General features: G+C 36.0%; 1 protein-coding gene and 1 long non-coding RNA gene across 4 annotated transcripts; both read right to left on the bottom strand.

Moving 5' to 3' along the window:
- Nucleotides 1–4,180: 4,180 nt before the first annotated feature.
- Nucleotides 4,181–7,593, bottom strand: LOC311077730 (uncharacterized protein). Of its 2 annotated transcripts, XM_084106344.1 has the most exons (6): nucleotides 7,458–7,593; nucleotides 6,962–7,282; nucleotides 6,544–6,669; nucleotides 6,295–6,441; nucleotides 5,747–5,796; nucleotides 4,181–5,157 (listed from the first exon to the last, which is right to left on the bottom strand). In XM_084106344.1, exons 1-6 carry the CDS (start codon nucleotides 7,495–7,497, stop codon nucleotides 4,831–4,833), a joined length of 1,011 nt encoding a protein of 336 aa, XP_083962470.1. In that variant the 5' UTR covers nucleotides 7,498–7,593; the 3' UTR covers nucleotides 4,181–4,830. The 2 variants fall into 2 exon arrangements, with proteins under 2 accessions (XP_083962470.1, XP_083962471.1); XM_084106345.1 differs by lacking the exon at nucleotides 6,544–6,669 and having other exon boundaries at nucleotides 7,458–7,565.
- A 7,228-nt stretch (nucleotides 7,594–14,821) lies between these two features.
- On the bottom strand, nucleotides 14,822–20,460 carry LOC311078194. Of its 2 annotated transcripts, XR_014605074.1 has the most exons (6): nucleotides 20,285–20,460; nucleotides 19,929–20,038; nucleotides 19,788–19,833; nucleotides 18,620–18,684; nucleotides 16,956–17,057; nucleotides 14,822–15,168 (listed from the first exon to the last, which is right to left on the bottom strand). It is a non-coding gene; the product is annotated as an uncharacterized lncRNA (long non-coding RNA). The 2 variants fall into 2 exon arrangements; XR_014605075.1 differs by lacking the exon at nucleotides 16,956–17,057.
- Nucleotides 20,461–22,117: the final 1,657 nt, after the last annotated feature.

The raw sequence follows: 22,117 nt of genomic DNA, 5'->3' as shown, positions 1-22,117 counted from the left end.
GACAGGTTGAGTATTTCCATGAATATAAGGCTTGAGAGTTTGAGACTAGCTTGTATGCGAGCCGTTTCATGAGTTCACTGTCTGTTTGCAGCTGATTTCAGTCAAACTGAGTCATTTTAGATGTAGATTTGAAACATATTAATAGTGACAGGAGCATGTCGAAGCTGTGTAGTATTTTACATCACCTGTAGAGGGCGCTATGTAGCGCAGTTCTCCAGTAGCTGACAAATATCTGTCCACAGTTTCTCCACAGAATTGGACTGCTTTAAACTTGGGTTGTTTTTCCCCTGCAAGTTGAAGGTCTGACGCATTGTATAAGTCAATGATGGGCAACGTCGGTCCTGGAGTGCCGCTGTCCTGCAGAGTTTAGCTCCAATCCTGATCAAACACACCTGAACAAGCAGATCAATGTCTTCAGGATTCCTCGAAGGCAGGAGAGTTGTTATTATCAGGGTTGGAGCTAAACTCTCCACTCCAGGACCGACGTTACCCATCCCTGCTATTAATTATAATGCTTGTATTGGAATATTTTACCCATATTATATTTATATTAGACAATACAGTGATTTTTCAAGTTAAAATTGTGTGTGATGCATAACAGTGACTGTAAAAATATCTATTTTAGGTATGGAAGTTGCATATTTTTGCATAGTTCTGATGTCTGAGCTAGGGAAATTGGGCTAGTTTTGTTACATAAATCTGGCAACCCTGACTCTAAAGGCGGGCGTTCAAAGGTGCGAGTTCGGACACTCTGGAGGTCGCGAGCCATTGCACACGATACTACTCAGTTAACCTGATAATCATATTAAAGCAGCTGATACACGGCACAACTGTACTGCATCACATGAGCTTTCACACTAAACACGGACGAGGAGCTTTGCATGTTGCTGCTATAGCTTTGGATAGAAAAAAGAAAGACAATATAAAGACGAGTGTGCAAATGACTCTGTGAAAAGCACAGCCACTCCTAAAACAACTAGAGAGAGTCTGTGTGTGTGTGTGTTATTTTATGCTGTAGGGTTGCAGCCACTGGGCTATAACACTATATTAAGTTATTGATACTTATACAACCTTCTAGGGTCATAGGGCTGGAGCCTATCCCAGTTTCTTAGGCTAGTGGTAGGGGAAAGCACTCTGGACAGATGGCCAGTCCATCACAGGGCTCTCTCACACACAGGCAATTTTGACTCTCCTAAGAGAGACCTAAGAGTCTTTGGAGTGTGGGGGAAACTGGAGCAAACCCACACTGACACAGGGAAAAACATGCAAACTCCTGGCTCAGCCGGGGCTCGAACCGGGGACCTTCTTTCTGTTAGGAAAGAGAGCTAAGCAATGAGCCAACATGCTGCACATAATACTATATAACCTATATATTCATAGATCTGTGTGACGGGGTTGTGTATGATTTGGCAATAGCAGACAGCCTATACGCTGGTCAAAATTGGGCTGATTCCCTGAATATTTTAAACATGTTTGAAAATGGTTGGGAGGTGCTCATAACGTGCTCGGCTCGACTCGTAATTCCTTTCACACGATGCGGGGCGTGACGATACGAGCATCAACAATTTCCTCGAGCGAGAAAGAAATCACCTGCGAGCAAAAAAAAATTGTACCGTGTGTGCACAGCTTAAACAGGCTAAAAAGAAGGGTAGGCTTATTTATTTATTTATTTATTTATTTATTTTACTTTATTTAACTAAATGAAGTGTACTAATTACAAAAAAATATGGAAATTCACACCATTTTTTTTTCTTTCTGTTATCCACTTAGCAACCTAACTTACTATGAACTTTATATATACATTGTACACTTTATAAACTGTGTTTTGTACAGAAAGTGTGTCGAAATCTCGATTCATTAAAGCTGTAGATTTTAGCAGATTTTGACAGTTTTTCATTTATGGTTGATCACTGAATATATCGAACCCTCGTTTGTTGAGATGTTTTGTGGATGTGTTGCTGTTACGTAGATCAGTTCTGTCCCGCTGTCCTGTGTTGCTTCAGAAGACTTTATATTGGCATAATAATCACCGGCTGTATCTGTCACCTGATTGGTCGAGTGGGTGTGACTGGGGTTTGAATCAGGCTGCTGATTGGTTACTGTGGCGTAAACAGGAGACACTTCTGTACAGTTCTGTACAGACCAGTTCTGTTCTAGACCAGTCCAGTTCTGTTCTACCTTTTTTATTAATCATTACTTGAATAAAACATATTAATCAGATGAATGTTAAAATTAAATGAACTGATATTAATAAGGTAAATATATTATTTAGTCATTATATCAATTTAATGTGTTTTACTATAAGCCATGTGTTTGTTAACTCGTTAAACTGTAAGGAAGAGATGATCATTTAGTGGATGATTTAAAAATATTTGTTAATCATCTGTAGGTAAACACATTCATTCGAATGTAATCATGGCGGTCGCCTGAGGGCACTCAACGAACACGTCATCTGTGAGCGTGAGCATTTCTAACAATTTCAATCGATGAAACTACAAAGCTGGCACGGAGGTATATATATAATTACAAAATAAAGTCATTATGATTGTTATTGTTGTTAATATTATTTTATAAAGTAACATGTATGATAAAAGGAGTTTTATTACTACGTGTAATGAAGCCGTTCTGGGACAGCTCTCTCTGATGCAGTGTAAACGTCAGCGTCCGAATTCACTCACTTCATTTCATTCACTCCTTGCAGATATAGTGCACTCAAATGCCATACACTATATAGGGATTAGTGAATGAGTGAGTGATTTCGGACACAGCTCAAGGCAAATCAATTCAAACACTAAAAACATTTTAGGACATTTAAATCACAAACAAACTGTTACCTGTCCCAGATTTCCTCTTCCTCTTCTTCAGGATGATGAAGGTTCCAGAACACAGAATCAGAACCAGCAGAACCGAACCCAGACCGCCAGCAACAGAAGCCAGATCTGAAGGCAACGCTAAACACATGATATTTACATGATGAAACACAAACTAATTCTGATTCTGAACATGTATCAATCATTTTGATTACTGTAATATTACAAATATTGTAAATATACAGTTGTTATATTGTGTAACCAAAGTGAAACTGCAATGGTAAACCTCAACTCTACAGAAGGAAACACTTCTCTTTACGGTTGATGCCAAGCCAAATTAACCACATGAAAGCTGATATGTGCATCATTTTATGCTTATACAGTAGCTAAGATATGTGTCTCAAAACAACAACAACAAATATTCAAAGCAATTTCCTTTCAAAGAGTGATCATGTGATCGGAGAGTTGCATTATGGGTAGTGTAGTTTGTCTTCTTACTAGTGTTTGTCTGATAGAGTTGAACTGTAGTATTTCCTGTTGTTGTTCTTGTTGTTTCAGTTTCTGTTTGATGAGTCTCTGACAGAGAGAAACACCAGTGACTGTGAATCATGCAGTGAGAACATGAACACATATAAACTCTAAAACTCTACATTCATACACAAACCATTCACATCATGTGAATATGAACAGAAGTTATTCTATTATAACACTGATTACTCTCAACTAAAACATTTTATAGTGTTCATTTTGATTTTTGATTTTTTTTATCCAAAGTCACTGCGGACATATAGAGTTCAGTTGATGAACTTGAGCACGTTTGTCACATCACCATTCTGTGTAGTTGTGTTCATGGACTTTCAGTTTGTTTTCATTTGTCACTCGTTTCCTTGTTCTGACTCCCTCCACTCATCTGTCTCCATAGTTACTGTCATTATTAGTTCATATGTGTAAGCTATGTTTAAGTAATTATCGTCATTGAATTTGTTCCTTCACCTGCACTCCTTGTTTGGTATTGTCACAAACACTGTCTCGCATGCTGGCTGTCTATTTGGATCTATTTAAATAAACCCTGTTATACTATCTTCATCTTCATTAGTTATTAGTTCATCTTTCTTACACTCACAGATTTCAAATGAAAGAAATGTAATAATATGAAGTTAGTGAACACGCTTCTCACAATTTCACTTGAGTTAAATTAAATGTGTTAAATTTATTCATTTAGCAGACACGTTTAAACATGTAGGAAACACACCAGCAATGTATCAGGAGCCAATAACAGCTAAAGCAGAAGTACAACTGAAATAGAAGTAAAAAAAAAATATATATATATATATATATATATATATATATATATATTGTATGTGTAAAGTCCTGAAAAGTCCTGCATGGAAGGGAGGGGGAGGGGGAGGGGGAGGGGGAGGGGACGGGATGAGGAGGAGGGAGGGTCGAGCTAGCCTCAATTTTGTTTGACAATACTTCGATCATCAACAAGAAGTGAGATCACCCAACATCGCTTAGAGCGCCTTTAATTAGTCAAAGCACTTCTTCCTTTATGTCATTTCAGCTGCCTGACCATAAACACAACTGTTTAATTCCAATGCCTGCATTTCAAATAAATAAACAAATAATACACAAATAGCACCCGTAATATAACACAAAACTTGCAAAAAACTGTAAACTTTCTCTGAACTTTATAATAGATCAACGAATGCTGAAGAGCATATTTAGGTTACTCCAGTGACTGACAGTCAGCTTCTGTTCCACAAAATTAAGCAGATGAGGGCATGACTCCTCATTTAAATCCAGATCTAGCTGAAGTTTCTTCTTCAAATAAGGGATTTTTTTTTGTCCTGTCACTGTTGCATTGTGGGTTAAACTTCCACTTCACAAAGCTGCTCTGAGACACAGTCAGTAAAAACATCATTACGGTCTCTTTGCTGTTGAGAAGATCATTGGATCATCTGGTTTATCTGCAGTGGAGTAAATCGTTGAATCCGGTTCATCTACAGTTGAATCTGGTTTATCTGCAGTGGATCGCTGAATCTGGTTTATCTGTTGAATCTGGTTTATCTGCAGTGGAGTAAATCGTTGAAACCGGTTCATCTGTTGAATCTGGATTATCTGCAGTGGAGTAAATCGTTGAAACCGGTTCATCTGTTGAATCTGGATTATCTGCAGTGGAGTAGATCATTGAAACCGGTTCATCTGTTGAATCTGGATTATCTGCAGTGGAGTAGATCATTGGATCATCTGGACTTTCTGCTGTACTGTAGATAGTGGTGGTGTCTCTGTTCTTGCACTGGAACTCACTGATTTCCTGATAATTATGGTCACTCCAGGCAATGTCCTGCAAAAGAACTCATGTTATCTTCCAAACCCTTACACATTTGAACATTGAACCATTATTTGTTATCACTAGCAGATACATGTTGAGTTTTAGATGCTGGTGAGCAGGAGAGAGATGTTCAGAGTCAGCAGCACCAAACCAATGAGCAACAATCAGCTTTTACCAGCACTGACATTACAGCTGGTGTTTTCAAGAGCTCACAGATATAAGATCATCATCATCATCATCATCATCATCATCATCATCATCTTGTCATGGGTGGTTGCAGGAAGGCAGACAGAGACGAGGATTAAACACAGGACAGCAGAACAGGTAGCAACACTCTAAATATAACGGAGATCGGACGAAGACTGACAGAACAGACGGAACTTAAATACAAACACAGATTACACTGATTAACAGAACACAGGTGATACAGATGACGATGGTGACTAAACAGGTGATACAATTGAACTGATAATGACAGTAACCATAGCAACAAAGGAGTGGCGGGAAAAGACCAAAGGAAAACAGGAACACATCAAAACACAAACTGAAAGTCCAAACAAGCATTGACACGTGACACATCTTCATCACCATAAACACTCACCTCTGCAGTGATTTCTGCTCTTGTATTCAAAGGCAAAAGCCCGACGGCGACTGTCAAAACAAGAGGAGAAATAAAGTTACATTCAAACAGCAAACATTAGAAAGAGATGTGTGTGTACCTGCGTCTTTAGATAAGCTCAATGACTGACTGTCAACATCTTTTCCACAAGGTCAACCAGATGAAGACATGATTCCTTCATTTAAACCCTGACTTAGACAAAGTTTCTTAAAAACTCCGGGATAGTTTTCACTGCTCACATAGTACTTATAACTAGCTATATGCAACCCTTCCACCCGGGTCCTACTCGCCCCGCTCTGTGCGGGCCTCGAACCCTAGTCAGGTGCTGTAAAGACTGCAGCTTCTAGCGTCTGTCGCTAGAGCGCGTATTGAGATCAGAGGAGTGAGGTTTACTCGCACAGCGACTACTATCTGGCCTGCGTTACATATATATAAAAGCAATAGATGTCTATGGAAAATCCCCATTTAGAGAGCAAATGTAAATAAATGTGTTTGTTTAGTTTCCAGAGAAACGTGCATCTAAATCTGACCGTGCTGGGAAAGTCCTGATTGTGTAACTCTTGGTGATTTCTTGCTTCTCTTTCTACACAACACCATCAGCGCCATGAGAAAGATGATCATGATGAAGACTAACCCAACACAGATATAGATGACAGACCCTGAATGAGAGGCGTGATCTGTAACACACAGTTAATGTCCTTTAAACTGATATATAGAGGCACCACACTCAAATATTCAAGAAATAAGAGTCATAAAGAGTGGCAGACAGATGAACTGACCTGATGAGATGGTATGAACTGTGTGATTCATGCTGGTGGATTGTAGATTCAGATCTGTTGTACTGAAATATGATGATGTTGTTTTTGTAAAAGAGCTTATAGCTGAAACCTCAGTGGTCTTACTATCTGATGGATGACAGGAAAGATCAACTTAAAGTCAATGTTTCTAAAACACTGACACTTAATCCAACTTAAAATAAATAAACAATAATTTGTTATATTGTCTTCTGTAGAGCTGTTTTATAAGGGATTTTATAATGTATTAATGTAATGTAATGAAACTTTTATTTCCCTGTTTATTACTGTGAAGCTGCTTTGAGACAATATTGTGGCCTTATTTTATATGATGGCAAATTTTCCTGTTCCTTTGTAGTTCATTTCTACTACAGGTACACTTCTAATAAATATAAGCACTTACCCAGTTTAACCAGCAACAAAATCTCTGAATAGTCATCAAGTCCAGTCCTCTCCACAACACACCAGTATTTGCCTTCATCCTCTGTTCTCAGATCAGTGATGGTGACGGTGAAAACTCTGGCCGTCGTGTCGTCAGTCAGAGAGAATCTCTCGTCTTTAGCTGGAGATCCTGATTTAACCATGATGTTTTTATTTCCATAGTTACACTCCCCTTTACAAAAATACTTTGAATTTGATTCAAATCCAGATTCATAAGAGCATCTGATGTCAACTCTCTCTCCTCTGTATCCAGTAATTGTCTGTGGAGCTCCAACAACAACAGCTGAAAACACAAATATCATTATATAGAGCTGTTATGTGTGAGCAAGAGACATAAGCAGGCCAGAATAATAACTTACAAATATCATCCATATGAGTCTGATGATCATGTGATAACAGAGGAAAAACAAGAGAAGATGTCAAACTCTGTGTAAAAGAGCTGAGAGTCTCAAACTCACCTGTACAGATGCTGGAAAAGAGCAGCAGGACGTCCAACATGATGAAATTTGACAAGCGTTTCGCTTAAATAAAAGACCAAATTCTGTGTGACAAACGTTACTGTCGTTCTCTTCCGTACTGAGAGAACAATGTGGCGTCAGCAACTAATATTAACATTTCCTTCCTCTTCTGTCTCTCTAACCACATCAGCTCTACAGGACATCTTAAAAGAGCTCATTTACTCTGATAAACAACACATGCTTTGCTTATGTACTGATCTAAACAACACAATACTTAGTTTCATTATATGAATGTCATTTTTTTTTTTTTTTAAATCAAAACTAAGATAAGGTTATTATTTTGTATACACTGTTAACCCTTGCTGTAAAATTCTGACAATATTATACCATTTTCCATTAAAACAGTAATATACCGTAGAAAATAAAAGTAGCCTACAGGAATATACTGTGAATTAACAGTGCTCAAAGTCGACACTCAGAGGCTGTTTTCACAATCACACCCTATACCCTCATTCACTATTCCCTACATTAGTTCACTAATATAGTCCACTTGAATGAAAAGAAGTGAGTGAATTGAGAAACTGATGAACACCTGATAAGCAGAATCACTGAAGGAGAGAGACAAACAAGAACAGAAAAAAGAGAAACACAAAAACGACAACTGACTTCCAGTAATACTGAGTGTGAAACCAGTTTACAAACCAGTTTACGATTATTTCTTTCATACATGTACAAAAGTTCTTGTTGAGAATTAACAGAGATTTAGTTATTAATAAAATTTGTTGTCACCATGATGGAGATCAGTATTTGCTTTAGTTGGTCTCTTGTCCCTGGACTTCTTACCATTCATCTCTCTCTGGCTGCTGTAACAGTGAGTTTATAAAACACATTTGTTATGGCAAGAAAGAGTCAAGAGGAAAATGATCAGGTGTTTTTATTTTTTTGTGATGATGTCACAATCATCCTGGACATGCCTGATTTTCAGATTTTTCCTGTATATAGTCATTGAAATTATAGTTATCTCATGTTTAGCATATATCTGTGAATCTACTAAATGAAATCAATATTTCTGTAATCAGGTCTTCTGAAGAATATTGTAATCATATAGTGCATTCAATTTTATTTCACTCCTGCTTGACTGAGACCCACACAGATATCAACAATCAGCATATGAATCTCAACAATGGTGAAACGTTTCATGTCGCAATGCATGCTGGGTTCCAGGATAATATAAAACTCCCAGCATGCACTGCTGCATGAATAATAATGATAATAAAAAAGAAATATTGCCACCATTGTTGAGATTCATGTGCTAAATTGAGATATCTCGGTGTTTCTAAAACACAGTGTAGGTCTGTTTCTCTGGTTATGCATCATGTGTTAAAAAAAAAAAGAGTCATTGTATCTTATTGCTGCGTTTTCACAGTGGTGGTAATGTAACACTTTTGATTGAGGATTAAACTCTGAATAAGTGAGAATGAATTCCTTAGTGAATGAACAAGCAATATGATGATTTTGTCATCATAATCATTATAACTGCAGTCATTCATAAACTGTGTGTGCGCAAGTGTGACTTGCAAAAACACAGCTCAAGCAGCAACAGAAACACTAATGTTTTAGCATCAGCATCCCAACTAAAGCAAGCACTGATCTCTATAATGGTAACTTCAAACCAAACATTTTCAATTAAACATCTCAATAACAACTTCTGTAGATGTATGACAGAAATAAAGTCATACTGGTTAATAATAAGTGTAATAATGTGTAATGGCTGGAAGTCAGTCGTAGTTATTGTGTTTCTCTATTTTCTGTTCTTGTGTTTCTCTTTTCTTCAGTGATTCTGCTTACAATCACTTACATATTCCCTTAATTATCTCACTGCATCGTTACTTTTTACTCGTAGTGTGGATTTCCCTGAGGGGTTGAAAGGGTTAACTGTGTAAGATAAAAAAGACACACCCACAAAATGTTTTTTAACAGTAATAAACTGTAAGTTATAAAACAGGTTTATACTGGCAACACTGTTGCCAGTAGTTTACTGTAAATTAATTTTTTGGGTCACCATTGTGCAGAAGAGTAGAGCCTGTGCTTCAGTCCAGCAGAAGATCTACAAACATTGATGATATGCTGCATGTTGCTTTATTTAACAGGCGGTGACTGTGTAGTTGCTGATCCAGTGGAAATCTTTTTATGTACAATAGTTTTTTAGTGGTCTCAAATAAAAGAAGTTCACAGTAATACTTTACTCACATTATTAATGCATTATACATTTTAGTTAATACATTTAAATGACAGTTGGTCAATTTAAGGCAGTCGGTTTCTGCAAGTGTAATTAGTTAACTATAATTTAGTGCATTTTTACAGAAACAAACTAGATTACAGTAAAGAACTGTACAATTAACAGTATTTTACTGGCAACAGTGTTGCCAGTATTTTACTGTAAAAAAAACCGGTAAGGTCTAACAGTGTATGTTTAGGTTTTGTAACTCGTCTCAGTTTCTTTTGAGTTTTAATCCTAATTCTTACCTTCACTAGTTCATTTTAAAAGGTGGCCAAATCATCTTTAAACGTAGGCTACAAACAGACAATCTCTTTTTAAATCTTAATTTAATGAGCAATCTGTGGTTCAGAATAGTCTCATATGGAGTAAAACATCACGTAACACCACAGGACAGGACAGGTCATGCACACATTTATAAGAGGCTTGTCAGGAGTTCATCTTTTTGCTGCAGATTTCAGTCAAACTGAGTCGTTTAGATGGAGATTTGCTACATGAGACGACAGGAGTGTGTGTATCTCTGTGTAGTGTTTCACATCACCTGTAGAGGGCTCAATGTAGCACAGCTCACGGACTGAGGAGGGTTTCCCGCAGAACTGGGCTACTATTAAACTGTTGCCACGGGTTGAAGGTTTGACATTGTATAAATGATATTTGACTGAAATCCTTGTATTGAAATATTTTACCCATTTACCAACAATAAAACCATTATCTATACAAGAGTGACTGTAAATATATATTTTAGGTATGGAGAGTCATATTTTGAGTTCTGATGTTTGGATTTGGGTCATTGGGTTAGTTTTGTTACTCAGATCTGGCGACACTGACTCTAAAACACACCAGAATCACGTCACACAGCGTCTCCAGGAGAGGAGAAGAGGATAAATGTAGTAGGTTGAAAAATGGATGTATATTACCGTAAAACTTCAAATAATAGCCCAGGATTTTATTTTCCCAAATCGCCGAACTGCACCGGCTTGTGTTTGAGACAGGCGTCTATATGAGACAGGCCTTTAATTTAGTGTTGAGATGTTGTTCATTGAGTGTAGGCCTAGAGATAAAGATCCAAATAGCATAGGCTGATAGACTGAAAGCATGACAGTAGGAGGTTACCAAATCTATGTTTGTGTTTAACAAATCACTTAAAGTAAGAATTAGCCTACTATATTTCCGTATGTCTAAAGGGGGTCGCACACCAGACGAGAAGCACAGCGCCACGTCTTTAAAATTCGAACACATTATTCTCTATGAATGTACATTGTCTCAAATCGTCATTAATGTATATACTGACTTCACCCTGTGCTGCAATATACATTCAGTTTTACATTAATTTACAGAAATCAGCTGCTTGAATGAAAACTGCTGATGTTATCAGATTTTCGGTGTGCGACCCCCTTTAGATTATTGGCAGCATAAAAAAAACGAAACGATGTGACAGCCATGGGCTGAATAATACAAGTTACCGGTAATATCCATCGAGCCTGTGAACTAGTTGCCCGAAACACATTAACAAGAAAGACTGAAGGCTACCCTGTAAAACAACTGCAATCATGTGATACAAAATAACCCTATTCATCACTATCATCATCACCGCGATCCTCAACTACAAGTTGGCGAATTCCTCCTCCTCGTCTCTCTCCTCCACTTCTCCCTCTCCGGCCTCCGCTAACTCTGCCTGCCTTGCTTGTGCTAACAGCTCCGCCCAGATGCGCAGGGCTCTCTTGCGTGCGCAATCTGCTCCATAGAACTGGCTTAAACAGACGATCTGACGGGTTTTAGAAGATTACAGTAAATACAACCCGAAACTAAAAACAGACCGGGCCTCTATTTGAGACCGGCATTTATTTATCCAAACCACAACAAATCCACACCAGGCGTGTAAAAGAGACAGGCGTCTATTTGGGAGCTATTATTTGAAGTTTTACGGTATTATCTTAAAATAAAAGAGGGAAAAATGGACACCCCTTTAAAATTTTGTATTGTTCATATATGTATGTGCCTTCAACATTCGTCTATTGATGGGTAAATTAATCGTTACATTCTTTGTTGTGGGTAAAGAAAATGTCGCTGTTATTATTGTCTCCTGTAGAGGGCGTTTAGCGCTGTTGAATTAAGGTACTGCACCGGGTGCTTCAGAGTTAATCAAACTCTTACAGCCAGTAGCCTACTCCTGTCTCACAGCATTTCATTTATCATTCTACAGGTGAGAAAAAACGATTCTAAAACTCAGGGACGTGCACAGGGGGGTTGCTCTGGTTGCCCGGGCAACTGCCCATATGCCCTTCTCGACTCACGTTGCCCTTCCTAGAAATAAATAAATAAATAAATCGTACAATGGATGCAGAATTTCACGTAGGCCTAGATAAAAAAAAATAATTACAAAAAAATCGCAAAGCCTCATTCACTTCCATTCGGTCACCGAAAGTGAAAGTCAGTAGGGGAAGGGCAAACTCTGTTAACGTGGCTGCAGCGCTGCACGCGACTGGTGTAGCAGTCGATTCCCTACCGGAATTCCTGTTCCCTTTACGCAATCATACTAGGCTACATATCATGCGTAGTTGCCCAGTTACCATCATAGACAGTATATAAACGGTTACCATACGTACCATCAGAACTGGGGCACGTTCAAGTTCAAAAGGGTGCGCAACGCAGCCCTGAATATGAGCAAGAAGCACAACTGAATGTACGGGAAGCCAAAAGGTTAAAAAAGGATTTGTATTTTTTCCCGAAATGTAAGCGTTTTTTTGTTTTATTAGAAGCGAGTTTTTCCCCATCTGTCAATTCAATCCAGATTATTTATTTTCAAATTTAAAACAATAAAAAACCACAACAAAAAAAAAACAAACAAAAAAAACAATAAACAATAATATGAGGAACTCTTTTTCTCATGTGTATTTTGGTGACATTTAACATATTGTTAATACATTTTGTATACTGTTTACAAAGTTGTATATCATAAACCTGTCATCTCTGACGTTTTGCAATCTTTATAAATAATAATAAGACCATAATATGACTCAAGTCATGGTTTTCTGTGTTATTATTAGTAGTAGTTAAGGTGAGTGAGTGCTGTATTTCAGTGTTTTACTTCTTTGTGTATATATATTTTAATAAAGACCCTGTTATTCTCAGTCCTTCATATAGCCCGTGAGTTTTTTTTTTTTTTTTTGTGGGGGGGGGGGGGGGGGGGGGGGGGCGCCCTTTTTTCAGGTCAGAGCAACTGCCCCTCAAAATTCCTGTGCACGTCCCTGCTAAAACTGGTCGAAACTGATGTTAAACACTGTGTTTCAAACATGTATATGTTGATTTTTGGTGGGTTACTGAGAAAGACTGTTAGTTTTATTAATACGCATGCAGTAATAATGAGTCAAATAAGTTATCAGATTACACACGAGTGACAAATATGTGAATTTGAAGTGAAATGAGAGAAAATACTCATGTGAAAAGAATTTAGGGATGTTTCTAAAGTGTTTTAATGTGTTGATTGTAATTGGATGATAACATTTAAGCAAGTTAAATGTACATTTGCTACCGGAGTATTTCTCGAGCCAAAATGGCAGTGCATGTATGCGTGAACTGGAGCCAAAATGGTGACTTGCATGTAAAACATGAGGTTAGTGTGAAGCCAAATGCGAGATTTATTTATGTGACAGTGTGAAAATGTAATTAATGTTCATGAGGATGTGAAAACATGTGAAAACAGTAGCAGGTCAATGTATTATGATTGATTATAATGTGTTGCAGAACAAGTTAAGTACATACAAAAGTAACTTCTGAAAAGCCTTTATTGAAAAGTTATTTTCTTTAATGGAATGTGTTACAGACAAACAACCCAGCTAGAAATTTTTTGTTCTAAAAATGTTCTAAGAACATTAGCATGTATTGTTCTATAAATGTTTTCAGCGGCTAGTTTTAGTTTTGTTCTCAGAATGTTCTTTTAAAAGTTTGGAGAACATTCTTTAAAAACATTATTAAAATGTTTAGTAGTAACATTCTTTTAACATTATTCTCTAACGTTCTTAGAAAGTTTTCAGCGGCTAGTTTTAGTTTTGTTCCCAGAATGTTCTTTTAAAAGTTTGGAGAACATTCTTTAAAAACATTATTAAAATGTTTAGTAGTAACATTCTTTTAACATTATTCTCTAATTTTCTCAGAACGTTTTCAGCGGGTAGTTTTATTTGTGTTCCCAGAATGTTTTTTTAAATGTTTAGAGAACATTTTCTAAAAACATTATTAAAATGTTTAGTAGTAACATTTTTATAACATTATTCTCTGACGTTCTTATAATGTTTTTAGCGTGTAGTTTTATTTTTGTTCCCAGAATGTTCTTATAAATGTTCGGATAACATTTTTTTAAAAACATTATTAAAATGTTTAGTAATAACGTTCTTATAACATTATTCTCTAATGTTCATAGAACGTTTTCAGCGGGTAGTTTTATTTTTGTTCCCAGAATGTTTTTTTAAATGTTTAGAGAACATTTTCTAAAAACATTATTAAAATGTTTAGTAATAACATTCTTATAACATTATTCTCTAACGTTCTTATAATGTTGTAAGCGGATAGTTTTATTTTTGTTCCCAGAATGTTCTTTTAAATGTTCGGATAACATTATTTAAAAACATTATTAAAATGTTTAGGTGTACCATTCTTACAACATTATTCTCTAACGTTCTTAGAAAGTTTTCAGGGGGTGTTTTTATTTTTGTTCCCAGAATGTTCTTTTAAAAGTTCAGATAACATTTTTTTTTACAACATTATAAAAATGTTTAATAATAATATTGTTAGAACATTATTTCTCCTAAAAGGTAGGATAACATTCTCTAAGAACACTCTAAAAATGTTTTGTGATGATGACCTTCTATAAATGTTTAATCATAACATTTTTAGAACATTATCCCTTTATTCTTATAAAGTTTTTAGCAGGAAGTTTTATTTTTATTCTTAGAACGTTCTTCTAAAAGTTAGGATAACATTCTCTAAAAATACTCTTAAAAATACTACTTAACATTCTTATAAATTTTTTAGTGGGAAGTTTTATTTTTGTTCCCAAAATGTTCTCTTAAACATAAAAAATGCTTAGCTATAACATTGTTAAAACATACAATTTTATTAATCTCTAAAATAAAACAAAAATCTAACAGGTTTATGAATGGCATTCACATAAATTATTAGAAGTTCTGCGTACAGTAGATGCCCAACATTAAATGAAGAACTCAGTAAAGTCCAATGTGCAATCACACGTCTTGACTGCTGTTTGCTCAGAGCGCTCATCATCAGTCTTTGGTTGTCTTGGTTCTTGCAGAAAAAGAATAAAGTCATCTGCATTAATAGGTGTTCTACTGTTCTTCTCTTCTTGTTTTTCAGCTGCTATCCCAGTTAGCAGAATTGAGCTCCATTCTCTGTGTGCATGGTAGAGTTTTTCCTCATAGCCTATAAAAGAAGATCATGCAACAGTGTAAACAAAAATAATACAAATACATATTACATATTAAGATCACAAGCAATATTGACTTTGAAAACTTTCAAAATTAGCCAGCCTAATTATTAATCAGAAATTAATTAGATTAGTTTATTTAAAAGTATAAATATGATACCTTATGAGTATCTATTTTGTTTCTGTAATTTAAAACATATACTTAATCCATTATATACATGTTAAAGGGATACTCCACTTTTTTTGGAAATAGGCTCATTTTATAACTCCCCCAGAGTTAAACAGTTGAGTTTTACCGTTTTCGAATCCATTCAGCCGAGTTTCTGATATTTAGAAGAATGTCAGTAACCAGACAGTTTCTGGTCTCATTGACTTCCATAGTATATATTTTTTCCTACTATGGAAGTCAATGAGACCAGAAACTGTCTGGTTACTGATATTCTTCCAAATATCAGAAACTCGGCTGAATGGATTCGAAAACGGTAAAACTCAACTGTTTAACTCTGGGGGAGTTGTAAAATGAGCCTATTTCCAAAAAAAGTGGAGTATCCCTTTAATAACACAACTAGAGGCTAAATTATTTTAACAAACTACAAACTTGGCTTGAGAAGTGTGAACCTCGAACTCAGGTAGCCTTGAGCACAGCTGCAGCATGTCACAGCACTGCCCACGATGCTTTTGCTCTGATGTAACAGCTCATTTTCATCAGTTATATTGTCTATGGATTGTTACATTTCTTACAGATTTCTGCTTGTTTTAAATCAGATACAGATAAAGTAGTACTGCATTTAAGATAGAACAATTTCTAGTGTGATTTAATCATACCTGTGAATCGTCTCTTTGCTATTAGCTAAGCTGTAAGTTTTAGTTACTTCAAAAGCAGAAAGAAAAATATGCTATAACTTCTGTTTCTTATTGAGAAATCACAGGACAGTGTTGACACTAACTTTTTGTGCTCCAGTAGGTTTCTGTGTGCGCACAATCTGCATGTTAAATGTGAGCTACTGTCTGTGCATATGAAAGCTTGTTTCCGCCATGGAATACAATTTTTAAAAAAGGTAATTGCGAATCACAATTCAAACTTTTTTTTCTCAGAAGTGCGAGATATAAACTCGCAATTGGCCGTTTGAAAGTCAGAATCACAGGATAAATTAGTAAAACCTGAGAAAAAAAAGCAATTCTGGCTTATTTTTTTTTGCTGTCGTTTCTATATGAGAACATTAATGCACTTCATCAATACAGCTGCTCTGAGAGTCACTTCAGCAGCATTTTAGCTTCATTTGAGAAAAACTATCATCATATCATAAAACACAGAGAAACTCAAAGGTCTACACGGCAATCCGTCAAATAAAAGTTTGGTTTAACCTTTGAAGAACGTTTTGCTTAAATCATTACATTTTAAATAATTGGTTATAGCAATTTAATTAAACCATTCAAATGGAATCAAGAAAACAAAAAAAAATTTACTTTTGGGAGATGCGAGAGCGAAGTAGTCCAGTGATAATTAACAGGCAGCCATGGTTAATGCAATTTGCAAAGACCCGCCCCCTTTAGTTACTGTTGCTATGTCCAACAAGCCATGGCGCTCTCACGCCACACATCATGTTGTCACGCAATGAAAAATACATTGCGGATCACAGAAAAAACGCTGAAACGTTTAAACGCAGAGACAAGACAGAGCAGGTTACTTTTGATATGAAAGTTGAAACAAAGTCTCAACGTTTAATTTGTGTAATTTTTTTAGAAAAAAATATTTTTGGTAAAATAAAAATGTAAAAAATACCTGTCAATCAAACTCCCTCGAAGGGTGAATTCTGAGGGGAGTAAAAAAGACAGCTCACAATTCTGATATTTTCTTGCAATTGTGTGTTCTTGCCTCACAATTCTGAGAGAAAAAAAACAACTGTAATTTTACTGATTGAAACAGACAGTAAAAAAGTGGACTTCAAAGATTTCTTATTCTGTAGCTCCCTGTGGGATTTTTTTGACAAGTCCATAAAAATGCATCCATCCATGATAAAAGTACTCCACACGGCTCTGGCAGGTTAATAAAGGCGAAAGGTGAAGCGAAGTGATGCGTTTGTGTAAGAAACATATCCATATTTTATATTTTAGGGCTGGGAATCGATTAAAAAAAGTAACTGATTATTTACACAATTTGCTGTAATTAAATGCAATTAATTGCATTTCCCCCAAGCTTGTAATCATCAATATTTAAACTTAGAATAACCTAATTAAACAACAAAAAGGAAAAAAAGGAACAGAAAATAGCCCTGTATTAAAATAATATTAAACATCAATATATCAATATATTATTATTTTCAATAATCAATCAACATAATAAATTTAACAATTTATTATTATAAATTTTTTTTTCTAATTATCAAAATAAAACATAGTCCTACAAAGCTATTATTACAAGAGCATGTGATCAGAGCAGGTAATTTTACCATTGTTGTCAGCATGACTATACCAGCTCAGTAGGGCTATTTCACAGAAGTCTACTACTGAGAAATTTCACGTTATTTGACTTTGCTTTTCCAGTGCGTGATCGGTACATGATTGGAGCGTTTGGGCCGTTAACGACAGAGCAGAACATTGAGCAAAGAGCTCAATGTTTGCTCAGTGTTGTGTGTGTGTGTCAGTGCGCCGACACACACACACGGAATGGAGAGCGCGGAGCGGAAAAGACCCGCTCATGAAAGCTGCGCGAGAATAAAACCTGATCGCCAAACACGGAGGGGCGGGACGGCATATTTTGCAGCCTTTTCCGCAACAGGAAGTCATTAAAATGAGGCAAAAAAAGTGCTGCGTTAATTGCATTTTTTTTATAAACTCGTTAAGCATCTCAAATTAATCGCGAAGATTAACGTGTTAATTCCCCCAGCCCTACCATATTTATAATTTTATCGACTTAAATAACTAGCTTCCAGCAGACAGCCATATGCAAGTCAAATTACGCCCAAAGAGTTAGTCAACGCATCGATACGCATATGCGCCTGCAAGGCTACGCATCGCTACACTTCGGCCACCATATGCGTCTATGAGTAGAAAAATGTGTCGTCCCAGTTTTTGATACGCGACGCACCGTTGTATGCAATACTATGCGTTGTTGGTGGGGGCAAAAGTGCAAGTTGCTTGCGTCCGACGTGTTGACTATAAAAGGCTCTTGTCGGTGCATGACATAGGAGTAGCATAAGCTTTGACGGCTCTCGCGGTTCAAACAAACAGGGCTAGGCAATAAATTCAAGCTCCTCCCACATTTCTCTTTATATGATTCTCTTTAATGATAATTTTTCTAAAAATCTCTGTGGAAAGAAAGTCAGATATAAATCTGGGACAGATATAAATCAGGCACGAGGGAGAAAAAAATAGATCATTTTTATTTTGGAGTGCATTGTGCCTTTAAAATTGACTACGGTTTTATAAAATGCAGTGGATACTTACTAGTGATGGACTTGTTTCTCTGTTGGTGCCTGTTCTGCTCCGTAAACATTGGTCCAATGCTTGATCTTAAGAAAATGTAAAAAGTGTGTTAATGTGTGTTAACAGACTATTGATCTGGGTGACATAGGACCATTTTTTATGTTTTCCTTAAGTGTTAGGCTATATAAATCTGGAGAACCCTTACTAACATTAACCATGGTTTTGCAACACTAACTAAATGGTAATAAATTATTGTAATCAATCCACCATAAAAATATTGTTTCTACACTTTACTATAATAAAAACCATGGTTAATTTAGCAAAGGACCCTGGGAACATGTCCTAAAAAGAACAGCTCATCCAAAAAATAGACTCTCTATCGTTATTTACCGGTACTCCATGTTGTTCCAAAACTGTATGAATTTATTTTGTATAACCTTAATTAAGATATCTTGAGAAATGACTTCACTGTTTTTTTTTTTTTTTTCATAAAATGGGTTCCAATGTTGTTTAATTCCCAACATTCTTGTGTTTCAGAGAAGTAAGTCATACAGGTTTGAAAATAATTTCATTTTGAAAGGACATTTATGTTATGTATAAAGACACAATGTTCTCAGTTCCCTCATTGTAAAGCTCCTATGCTGAGGTTTATTTTATTTTATTTTTTCAAAATGTTGCAAGTAAAATGTTCTAATTGTGTTAACTTGTCACATTAGAAGAACGTTTTATGAAGAACATTCAACATCTCATCTCTCAATGATATCCTCAAAACATTTCCCTAACGTGACAGAGAGAATGTTCTTCTTTTGTTATCATGAAACATTGGGACAATGTTATATTGAGATCATTGTACAACTTTAACTTTAGCAACATTCCCAAAATATGCTCAAAATGTTGCAAGTAGAATGTTCTTCTTTTGTTATCATGAAACATTGGGAACATTTGTTTCCATAAAATGGGTTCCAATGTTGTTTTATTCCCAACATTCTTGTGTTTCACAGAAGTCATACAGGTTTGAAAATAATTTCATTTTGAAAGGACATTTATGTTTGGGTCAGCTAGGCCCATAAAAACTCATATCAAGAAGACAGGTACAATTTTGTCTGGAGGGTTTGGACCAGTGTGCCTTTGAGCAGAGTTTACATGTTCTGCCTCTATTTCACGTGTATTTTACTATGACAATACTCACCGCAACTGAAGATCATGTGGCTGGATAATATTTATTCCCAAAATTCCTGGATAATGGGAAACACACACATACAGCAATATTATTAGCTATTTGTATTTACTTACTAAAAGAGACATAAAAAGCTTGCAAATTTTTACTCACCAGCTCAAAAACATATTATGATGATGACTCATCATTTTGACGGTAACGTTAGGCCGATATCCCGCGATCATTCAAAAGCCTAGTTTTCATAGTGTGGTTCGAGTTCCTCTCTGTATAAAGACACAATGTTCTCAGTTCACTCATTGTAAAGCTCAGACTATGCTGAGGTTTATTTTTATTTATTTTTATCAAAAACTAACTTAGCTGACAATATTTAGCCTAACGTTACACATGCAGCCTGAAACATTGACATAATATCGATATTGCTCTAGTCGCATTTAAAATTAGCTTCTCAATTTAACACACTATATTTTGATGTAGCAGAATGTATTTTTATATAAAATAAAGTTATTTACCTTCCGCAGATTGCAATATGTCCGTTACACGTAGGCTACGTTGTTAAAATTCGTTGTCCATTTACATCCCGCAACTCGCTCAAAATAAAAATGTAACAGTACGATGCAAAATAATCCATGTTTTAAACAATGTAAAAGCCACAGAACCGAAGGAGGCTAGTACTGAAGATCCTCCCGAGCAGTAGCAGCGCGCGCACACACACAGACTCTAACAGACGAATATTCAAACTTCAAACTTGACCAGTAAAAGGCGCGCATAGCTGCCATTGGCCAGATTCCTGGATGACAGTCTGAATAGCCAATCATGCTCAAAACAACTCGAAGAGACAGCCAATAATGTGGTAACATTGCAATTACAGGAAAAGATTACATGTTTTAAAAGAAAGAATATGAAAAAAATGTGCACGGCTATTTATTTAGTTGTATTTGTAAGCTGGCTGTTATATTTAATCAATTGGTTAAATGGTGTCTTCATTGCAGTGCATGATAAAAAAAAATAAACTTACAATAACATATAAATAATAATAATAAATTACACAAATAATATATACCATGTATAACAACATATATTTACCACTGCTCTGCCAAACAGCAGTTTAAAAGAGCAAACATATTATATATTAAACAGAGCAAACATTGCATATGTAGGCTATTCATATACAATTCTGTATACCTACCTACATGAAAAACTAATGGATTGGTATCATGGTAACATTAGAGTTACATTCATGTGACCCATAATGATCCTTTTGCACTTTAACAAAATATTGACCTTTCCTTTAGAAACACTCTTATGCCTAATAATGTCAACTTGCTTTTCACCCTGTGTGGCACTGTTACACAACCTGTTGGTTTAGGGTAAATCCTCTGTCCAACACAACACTTTGGTAACATTGGCATAATTCTATACAAGTTACAACATATACCCCGGGTTTCACAGGCAAGGTTTAAGCCTGTAGTCCCAGACTAAAATGCACGTTTGAGCTGTTTTACCTGAAAGCAACTTGCACTGACAAATCTTAAAATATGTCAGTGCCATTGTTTTGTCTCAAGATGCACACCAGTAATGTTTCTTTTTCTTTTTTCTAAGGCACATTTTTAAAAGCTAATTAAATGCACTAAGGCCTAATCCTGGCTTAATCTAAACTCTGTGAAACCGGGTCTGGGTTAGAAATTAAGGGTTAAGGTTAACCCTAACCCTAACCCTTGTCTACAGACTTTTATTTAACAGCATGGATAGACTCCAAGGTGTTGACTGCAGTGGTTAGGCCTTTAGCGTTGATACAGGACGAATAACTTCTTACTGTGACAGTCTGTAATGTATTTTAGCAAAGAGTGTTTGTATGGATTGTCCCTAATTAAGATAGAGCTATTGGTGCATTCAAGTCATGTCATAAAGATCGTATTTACAAGTTGAACGCCACCACAATGATGAGAATATGAGTAGGAAGCTCAGGATTTTCTTTAACCCCGATCTTGAAGAGTTAGGGGTGTGTCAGTGGGAAACATTGTGGGATACCACTATACTTAGGTATTCAGCAGTGACATTGAAGTAAGCTAATGCCTGCACAAAATATGATAGCATTAATATGTAACAGTATAATATGTGATGATAAAGTTTACAGTGGCTTCATTAATTTAAAACATTAAACAAAATTGTAAAACCTCATGAATACAAACTTCCCAGGAGGACTTAAATGCACCATATGTTCCATCGTGAACCCTGTTGGCCTGCTGTCTGACCAGCAAGCTCAATTTAACAATAATTGTGTAGTTTGATTGCTAAATGTTACATTTAAAATGTTCTAGTTTTGTTAACACGTCACATTACAA

This window comes from Abramis brama (genome assembly GCF_963993115.1).
Source record: "Abramis brama genome assembly, chromosome: 2".
Lineage (NCBI taxonomy): Eukaryota > Metazoa > Chordata > Actinopteri > Cypriniformes > Leuciscidae > Abramis > Abramis brama.
This window is presented reverse-complemented; position numbering and strand designations above follow the sequence as displayed.

What these genes read in the sequence shown, in the direction of transcription:
- LOC311077730 (XM_084106344.1), bottom strand. Translation starts at nt 7,497, where the DNA reads ATGTTGGACGTCCTGCTGCTCTTTTCCAGCATCTGTACAG. An exon ending in CTTTTCCAGCATCTGTACAG is followed by an intron (nt 7,283 to 7,457) that starts GTGAGTTTGAGA and finishes TTGTGTTTTCAG; the next exon opens with CTGTTGTTGTTGGAGCTCCA. An exon ending in AGTTCATACCATCTCATCAG is followed by an intron (nt 6,442 to 6,543) that starts GTCAGTTCATCT and finishes TGTGTGTTACAG; the next exon opens with ATCACGCCTCTCATTCAGGG.